At 39.0% G+C, this 9434-nt stretch overlaps 1 protein-coding gene and 1 long non-coding RNA gene across 2 annotated transcripts in view; both read right to left on the bottom strand.

The window, feature by feature from the left end:
* Nucleotides 1-594: 594 nt before the first annotated feature.
* Nucleotides 595-3724, bottom strand: LOC107837470 (uncharacterized). Its single transcript, XR_001663477.1, has 2 exons — nucleotides 2866-3724; nucleotides 595-2802 (listed from the first exon to the last, which is right to left on the bottom strand). It is a non-coding gene; the product is annotated as an uncharacterized LOC107837470 (long non-coding RNA).
* A 1569-nt stretch (nucleotides 3725-5293) lies between these two features.
* cadm1a (cell adhesion molecule 1a) overlaps nucleotides 5294-9434 on the bottom strand; it is a 416025-nt gene continuing 411884 nt past the window's right edge. Inside the window, exon 10 of the mRNA XM_007562962.2 lies at nucleotides 5294-6670. Within this exon, the coding sequence (XP_007563024.1) occupies nucleotides 6552-6670 (119 nt within the window). The 3' untranslated portion in view covers nucleotides 5294-6551. The remainder of the gene's footprint in view (nucleotides 6671-9434) is intronic.

A 9434-nucleotide genomic window follows, 5' to 3' on the forward strand; every position in this document is an offset into this window, starting at 1 on the left:
TATATGGAGGCTGGAGGGGAGGTGACTCTAATCTACAGTTTTCCTGATAATAGTGGAACACAGAGACCCTAACCCTAACCCCGTCTAAACAAAACAGAGAAACCACAACATATACAGGTAAAATAACAACAGCTAAAACATTATTGAAAAGTACATGGTACATGGTGTACTTTCCATAAGGTTTGAAGCTATTTTAGGCTTGAATAGCTTCGCTCTTTAGCTAACTCCTTCTAGTGTTCTCCAGCTTCCAATCAGATCGGTTTTAGAAGCAGAAATTACCTCCAGTAGGACCAGAGAAGTGGCTTCGTCATCCATCGCCGTTTGCAAAATGTCGCTTATGCGTCAGATTTACAAACGTATCAGAAACGCACAAATATACAGGTTCCGGCTTGGAAAAAATTTGATTAATTGTGTTATAATCTATGTAATTAATGGAAAGTAATGCTGTAAAATCTCAGCCCTTCTTAATTTATTTGTATTCTTTGTTAAATTTAGCAGTTTATTAAAGCCGCTCAACTCTGTTCACAAACAGTACATCGTCTGTGCATCTTGTTTTTGACGCACAGATCTGAAATAAAAAGCCAACACATATTATTTTGGACATTAATATCTTTTCTCTTTTATTAAGACAAGAACTCTTCATTGTTTTGTAAAAATGTCTATTTATGAACCAATACAAAATGTGTATGGGAATGTGGAACTCCTGTTCTCCATTAATACACATTACATTTTTCTCAAGTACAGCAGAGAGACAAAAAGAACAATCTGAAAACAAGAACCGGGTGGAACAATCAAATCTTTTTTTTTCTTTTTTGGGAATCAAAGGAGTTTGAAAAGGCGGTGGAGCGTTCAAAGTGACAGTAGTACAGCCACGACACGTTTCTGATCCTGCTTCATTCCAATAAACGTATGATATGTCAAAGAAAATCAATATTTAACACATTTTTTTTACAGTGCACCAAATATTAAGAAAAAATACATAAAACATGTACAACATATTGTATATGCAAAACATCTCACCAGTTCTGGACCTAAAAAGAATGTGTTTGCACTTCTGGACTTGATGAACGCATTTGTACATGCCTTTATGTTGGCGACAGGTGGGGCCTAAACTTTGCATTCTACCTGAGATGCAGTCACATCGGTCAGCAACACATGAACCTGAGACAGGACATTATCAAAGGGATCCAATGTGCAGGAAACTACCTCAGTTACAACAAATGTGCGTTCTTTTTTTGTTTTTAATTTACAGGGAATATCCAGAAAAATAAATCAAAACCTTATGTGTCATTTATTCCAATCTGATTAATTCAACATACACAAATGGTATCTTTCATGTTTTTAGGAGTACAAAAAAAAGTCAAAATCAACAAATTGGTCTTAAGGAAGAAACAACATCCCCGTCAGTTCCTGTATTGACGACTTCATGTCTTAAAACTGGATCTAAGTGGAAGCTGCCATTGGTCATGGAAGCAAAAACAGTGCTCACTGTAGAATACAAATCACAAAGTTGCAGCCTAACAGATGAAGTGGTATCTGCTCTGTGATCCATAAAGCAACAATAACCAGTCAGATATTTGTTTGTCATTTTTTTATTCAGACACCAGACCGTGAAACATCTAACCTAATCAGTCCCCCGTTGCCCTACCCCCACCCATCCAGTTTACACAAACACAAAACAGTGTCGTCAGCATACAGAGTGAACATAGTGGTAATTTATACGTGACTTCTTAAATCGAGTACATGAAATGTGTGTAACTAATATGTACACGTCTGGTGAAAAAGCCAAAAAAATTAAACTCCCAGCTACAGCTATCCCAACTGTTCTTTTCTAGGGCTGCAAACATTTCATTAACACAGACGGGGAAAGGATAAAGAATGCATTTCAGTCAGTTCCTTTGAGACAAACCTCAGCTTGAAATCCCCAACATAGAAAGCCTGAATGCTGTCTTCATGCATGACGATGATATATTAAAGCTATCGCACAGCTGATGTGGTTCACATTTATAAAATACAATGAAATGCTTAAAAGTCACAACTAGTGGTGGATATGAGGACACACTGCAAGCAACACCCAGTTCCCCAAACAGGAACTCTAAAAGTAGTTTTCAGTCCAAAACTTTCAGTGGGCTTGACTGATATGTATTTATAGTGATGATGAACTGAAAAAATATAATAAATAAAGTCAGCAGAAGACAGAGGTGTTAGGTCAAAACTAGCTAAAAAGCTAATGTTAGATAAAATGTTGTTAAAAGCATATGGGCTAAACCTAGCGTGTTGACTAACATGAACTCACTCCATTCAGTATATTGAGCTTATCATAAATAGCTCAAATGACAATTTTAACTAAATTGCTAAAGCTAGCATGAGGGCTATAACTGAAATATCAGTAGCATTCCCTATTCAGTTTGCAAACACCTGTTGAAAAGATAAACTTAGCTAAAATGCTCATGATAGCTTAAATGCTAATTTTATGACTGATCTGGGTGATGCTCAACATTTTTCTTGTATATTTTGTTGTTTATTGTCGTTATCTTTTCTCCACTTCTCTGTAATGTCTTTTGATCTAAGAGGGTTGATTAGTTAGTTCTGATTAAAACTCTATTTCATTAATTATATCAGTGATTATCAGACTAACTGTGAGTCAGAAGGTCTGACAAAAGGTCAATCAGAACAAATTGTCTGAGCAGCCAACTTTATACAGAGGCGATTAAGGGATTTAGTCAGTTTTAGAGATTTTCAGCTGTTGATTATTTGAAATGATTATTTTAAAGTTTCTTCTTCTACAGTCAAGTGACACTACTGTAGTTTTCAGTCCAAAACTTTCAGTGGGTTTGACTGATATGTATTTATAGTCAAACCCACTATAAATACATATATAAAAACAGGAAGGGAGAGTTTGAATTGCATGTGGGTGCTCAGCTGCCAGCAGTTCACTGTGACTGGTTGTTTGTATAAACTTGTTTTAATGTGAAATTGCCACAAAATAAGGAAGTAATGGAAAACCAAACAGCCGGAGCAGAGCCTGCTGCTGGCAGAGATCTCTCCATTTCACAGAGAATATTTCGCCTTTCTGCTGGACTTTCTGCCATCATAAGATATTTTTACGCTCACTAAGAGTCATATCACTACCTCTAACATTTTATCAGGTTAGGTCTTAATGCCTATGATGCTGTATGAAAAACGTTTAGCGTACTGAGGGAAAATTCTAAGAAAAAGGATAACGTTTCCAAAATTTTGAGCATTTTCTTGATGGTGTTAGGAGCTAATTTTAGTCTTAAGATTCTTTATACATAAACGTCCAAGATATTCGGTGGGATTAATTCATTGTTTTCACATGATTTTAAATGTTTGAGCATATATTCATGATTTTGCCATCTGAATTAAATAAAGTCCATAAACTCAAACTTTTAAAAATAATTCCCCCCCCCCACAAAATCCATTAATTGCGGTTGATGTTTAAAGGGGCTGCATTAAACAAAAATCATATTTTGCAGGTTTTTGTATGTCCACTTGGGTTTCTACAGCTTCTAATAACACCCCAAACACTTAAAACAAAACCACTCAGCTGTTTTTGGCAATACGTTCATATTGTTTGGTATCTGGAAAATTAGCTGTTTCAAAAATCTCCAGAATGTAATGTCCCTAATCAGCAGGCACTGCCCTGTTACCTAGCAACCCCAGCAGATCTCAGCCCATCACCTAGCAACCCAAAACTGAGCTCCAGAATGTTTGGTCAGTTGGTTTTACTGTTGTATAAGAGCAGAAATGTTTTGTTGTTGACTTACCATCCAGAAACCATTTGCTGTGTTCTTGTTGGTTATGCAGGAGGCTCTACTAATGCTTTTCGAAGATGAATAATTGTATAATTGCTCCTCTGTTTGCAGCCATTTTCACCTGCAAGTGTAAACATTGAGTTGGGGGATTTGGCCAGCAACAGCTTAATTTGAAGTGACAGAGGCCATACTGAGGAGACTAAAATCACATTATCTAAGAATGATTTTTTGCAAAAAATAAAAAGTGATGAAATTGTTTTTAATGCCCACAGACCTGTTCTAACTTGTTCATTTAGTCATTTTGCCCTGGAAAAACACCCAGAATTAAAATGACAGTGATGCAGATGATGGCATATAAGCTTTATGTGACACGAGAAGTGATAACCGCTAAATATTCCCACTGGAAGAAGCGTGCTCCAGCCGCTACCTCCACCCACACCCACCCACATCTGTCCTGGACTCATTAAACGTGTTGCTTGCTGTGTGAACTCATAAGAACCACAGCAGAACCACCAGGCGCTCTGCACTGTTGACAAGCTGATGCAAACAACGGATTAACGGCACGGAGCAGAAAATGTGAAGGAAGTTATTTTACAGGCAAACAATGACTTTTGGCATAACTCCAAACCGACTCCGGTTCGGTTCTGGCAGCTGGTGCTGAAGTGGAACCGAAACGATCCGAGCGCAAATACAGACATGCAAAGAATGTGTGAAATATCGAAGCATTCAAAAAGCGGGCGGGCGAAAGCAGAACCCGAGTGGTGTGACCCTCAGAGCTGTTCGGTTTCCTCTCCGTTTGACAGAACTTAAGATGAGAACCGAGGTGTTCAGGCGTTACTCTGGGAGGCTGTAAAAAGGATTTGTGACTCCTCTGGCTTCGTCTACATCCAGTGTTTATGAGAATAAATGATGAACCCACTGACCAACGCCCGCGAGAGCTCAAATGAAGTTCAAACTTACAGATGTTTCAGTTTAAAACTGGTTAAGGCGGTTCTTTCTACTGCGTTAACTACACAACACGAGCATCCTGCACTTCAACAACCAGGCGTCTCCCCTGAAATAGGACATTTTATTTTCTCCACTTGGAAGAAAAATAATACTTTAGATTGAGAGAAAATGCAAACAAACTGAAACACTGATATGTACAGGCGTTTTAATCATAAGAAACAGGAGAAAATTTTAATTAAGCAATATGGAAGAAAATTAGGGTTGTAATTTAGAAAGTAGGTCAAGATTGGTAAAAATCTTTCAGTGTTTATTTTTGCAAACGTTCTGGTCATTTTGCCTCGTCACTATTTTGTCAGAAAAGTGAACTCTGGTTTGGTTCTAAATGTGAACACCAAGCGGACCAGAGACCGCTCCAGAAGCAGGAAGTGGAATACAGCGGAGGGCATTCTGGGTAACTACACCCAAAACAAACGTGTTAGCCTAAGTGAAAGAAATGGCTTGTGGTTTTTGCTCAAAGATAAAATACAAATCCTCCACCCCCTAAAACCCAATTACACTCCATTTTTATGCTGTCTGATGAAAAAGGAAGTTGCACTCTGTGTCGTTTTTATGTCGTTTCCTCCAGTGGGTCTTGGTGCAGCACCTCCACAGGTAAGGAGGGGAACGTGTTGCTCAAAGGGTTTGGTTGGTTTGACTCCAGGTGAAACAAATGTGCAACTTTTATTCCCAATCGAGCCAAGTCTACCAGACTATCAGGTGGGAAGACACAGTAAGTCTGTAGTTAATAATATCTACAATCTGAAGGTCGTTTAATGTTATTTTGATTTAATTAAGGGTCAGAATCAATTGTAGGATAAAAATAAATAAATGACGGTTTAATACACAGTTATATACAAATAAATTAAAGTTTGCATGAGATTCAACCAGTTTACGTACAAAATGTATGAATTTGTTTGTTTCCAGATTCAATAGAAATTAGAAGAAGAGGCAAAATGACCCATAAACCTTTGCATACTTGCTTCTGCCTGTACTTCTAGGTGTTGTTGGTGGGGGAGTTCAATAAAAACAAACCTGCGTCTGGTTTAGGCTGTCCGTACAGTGACACACAAAGCACTCCATGCATTACGTCTTCAGAACCTCAGAGGAAAAAGAGAGAGGAAATGGCTTGAGACAAATCACAGTATACTTGAAAGAGTGTTTGTTATGCAGGAGAGGAGTAGAGCGCGCGTGTGCAGACACATTTAGAGAAATGAATAAAGTGGCTGTGTAATTTTACCCTCATACAAAAGCCGACAGCAGGCTGATAATAACAAGTGTTGGGGGGGGGAAGAAAAGATGAAAACGGGGAAAAAAGAGCAACGAGGTTATGCAAATGACGATCAGCACGGATCTAGAGTGTGGAGAGAACAAAAAAAAATTCAGAACAAGGCACAGAATTTTCTGCAAATGGTGGAACTAAAAGATAAACTTCGTACCAGCAGTTAGGGAGGTGTTAAATGGTGAAGCTCTCTACAGTGATTTCTGGCAACATCTGGCGCCCCCACCCACACCCACCCACTCCCCACCCCCCAACTCGCTTTTATTTATTTTTTTTATATTTTATCTTTTTTATCTTAAACACAAATAACATTCCATCTACATCTGCAGACTAGACTAAACGACGGCGTAAAACCAGGCCTTTCCTTCAAAATCCCTCCTCCATCCCTTTCACCAAAAAGCGATCCGAATCCGTCAAAAAACCCCCCTGCCCCATCCCCGGGAAAGCGGCTCGGCGTGCCGGCGACAACACCCGAGCGAGGGCGGGGGCGGGGGTCCCCCCGGTTCGGGTTAGATGTAATACTCCTTCTTTTCGTCCGAGTTGGTGTGGCCGCCCTCTGCATTGATGATGGCTGTGTCTGCGTCCGCCGCGTCGTCTGCACCTTTGGCTTCGTGCGTGAAGTAGGTACCTGAGGAGGGACAGCGGAGCACAGAGTTACCCCGCAGCGAAGAGTGACTTATTCACGAAGTCTACTATGAGTTAGAGCTCCACAATAAATCAGTAACAAGATATATATCGCAATAGACACATAATCAATTGATAAGACATATCAATATTGTCACCAAAGTCTTGGTTTGCCTAAATCACCTTTTGGCAATAGAGAGGTGGTGTTTATTTAGCAAAAATGCGTTTTGACAACATTATTTTAGGAAGGTAACGATATACAGAACCGCACAGAGCTGCACGGCCTTCTGGGAGATGTTGTCAGAGGAAACCTTTAGCTGCTCAACCTCTAGGCTAGTTAAGTGGGGTTGGTGGCAACAACTAACTCTCTCACTGTGTAGTTACCTAGCAACAACCTCCAGGGTAACAAGCAGTTTCAATCCCCCCAGCCCCCTCCAACTTCGGTTACCTAGCAACAACCTGCAGGGTAACAAGCAGTTTCAATCTTCCCCACCCCCCTCCATCTTCGGTTACCTAGCAACAACCTGTTGATAACAGCAACAGTTTCAGTTTTGTGCTTGAAATAAACAACAACGGTGTAAAGTGAAAACTGAAGATAAAACAGTAAAGATTAAGCCACCAGTTTAGCAATATTTCAGATATTTAAAACAAAAATCTAATCAATATTTGCTGATAGATGCTCATGTTGTGATAAGTTTTTCAGCCACATTGTTCAGCACTACTATGAGTATACATCTCATACTAAAAATGAGGCACTGTGCTTGTAGTTTAGCTTTCATAAGCTATGGACACACTGCATGTTATTGTTTATATCCAGAAATTTTGCAGAGGAAAAAAACAATTCTTTTTTTTTTTTTGCCATCGGATTCTGTTGACAAAGTAAAACTTGGAGACATATATTAATTTAGTGCATTGCGCCACAGCAAAGAAAAAATAAAACGTAGAAAAAATGTTGAACAATAATTCCAAACCACTGGTATGTTGGCTTGTCAGGATAATTCATTTTGCTGGATGGCAAATTGTCCCAGAAGTTGTTGCGATAAACGATAACATTGTTGTTTTGAGAGCATTTTTATGTAATATAATGGTAATGGCATAATAATGCAAGAACACATTTGCAAAGATCAATAAACTTTAAACTCTAATGAACATTTAACACCAAAGCTGGAAGACATCTTAAATATCCAAAACAAATAAACAAAACAACAGAAATAAAAAATAAAATGAATTATGAAGTTTCTGTAAACAAAATTATTCTTAAAAAAAAGGCCAGTTGAGACCAAAACAGCAAACTGAAGACTTTTATCTTCAGAAAAAAGAAAAATGATGCAAATGAAAATTATTGATTTATTGCTGATTGCAACATTTTATAAACTTAAAATTAAGTATTTAATTAGTATACTTTCTACTACACTACAAGTACATGGACCGCATTACATTATACTTGATATACTCAAGTATACTCATCAAAATAAACTTCGAGTATGCTAGTTTTTGCTAAGGAACGCAGCGGCTAACAGCCTGCTGCTTTAGATGATACCACAGATTAAAATGTGACCCTCCATTCACAGCACCTGATTATGTAAATCCTCACACACACACACTCACACACACACACGCACACCCCCCCGCCCACACACACACATCAGCAGCAGCAGATTCTCCATTTTCCCCCGGTTTGCTTGCTGCAGGATTGGCACATGAAAATCAGGGCCTTGAAATGATCTTGAGTGCGCAGAGGAGTGTGGATCGCACGTTCAAATTAACCTTGTCAAGTTGGGCAAAAGAAAAGGCCACTTCAAACCTCATTTGCAAGATTTATTCACACCCTGTCACAGCGGACGAGTTTGGTAATGATGACAATATATCGAAGCTGAGTGAGGGAGAAAAATGCCAAACGTGAAAAATTACTGTTTGATCAGACAGAAACAAGGTGCTCAGTGGTGCTGCACCCAGTACCAACCTGCTGGAGGATTTTCTTCTGTTCTGCTTTAATGTCACATTCAGACCAAACTAATGTTAATATTACACAAATATAACTTGAATAAACACAAAAAACAGCTTTCGACAGCGACCTGGCCCTGTGTGAAAAAGTGATTGCCCTTGAAACGTAATAATCCGGTCAAGTGCATAATTTCAGCAGTAAGGCAGTCCAGAGTGTTTTATATGGTAAAAACATAATTAACAAACAAAACCAAAGACGAAACATTTCAGTGGTAAAATAAGGGGTAAAGAAAAGTTATAATCCAGACTAAAATATGGCTGAAAAATGTACCGCATTATACCTGTTTCATATCAATCAATACGTATAATAATTGATTAGTTTATGGTTTTAAATATCTGAAATATTACCAACCTGATGGTGTGACCTTTCCTGTTTCATCCACAGTTTTTACTCCATGTTGGTTTTTATTTTTAAGCAGTTATGAAGCTCAGTGGGGAAACCTTGAACTGCTGCTGCGCCAGTTACTCAACAGGTTGTTGCTAGGCAACCAAAGACTGAGTGAGTTGCTTGGTAACCAAAGAGTGGAGGTGAAGTTTCTAGTGTGCTTTGGACCATTGTCCTGCTGCACAACCAAGGTGATCTGGATCTTAAGAGCCAAGTTTAGTTACAGCCGCAGACCATCATACAGCCACCACCATGTTTCATCCAGACCATCATACAGCCACCACCATGTTTCATCCAGACCATCATACAGCCACCACCATGTTTCATCCAGACCATCATACAGCCACCACCATGTTTCATCCAGACCAGGGGTCCCCAA

The sequence above is a fragment of the Poecilia formosa genome, unplaced genomic scaffold (genome assembly GCF_000485575.1).
Source record: "Poecilia formosa unplaced genomic scaffold, Poecilia_formosa-5.1.2 Scaffold143, whole genome shotgun sequence".
NCBI classification, from domain to species: Eukaryota; Metazoa; Chordata; class Actinopteri; order Cyprinodontiformes; family Poeciliidae; genus Poecilia; species Poecilia formosa.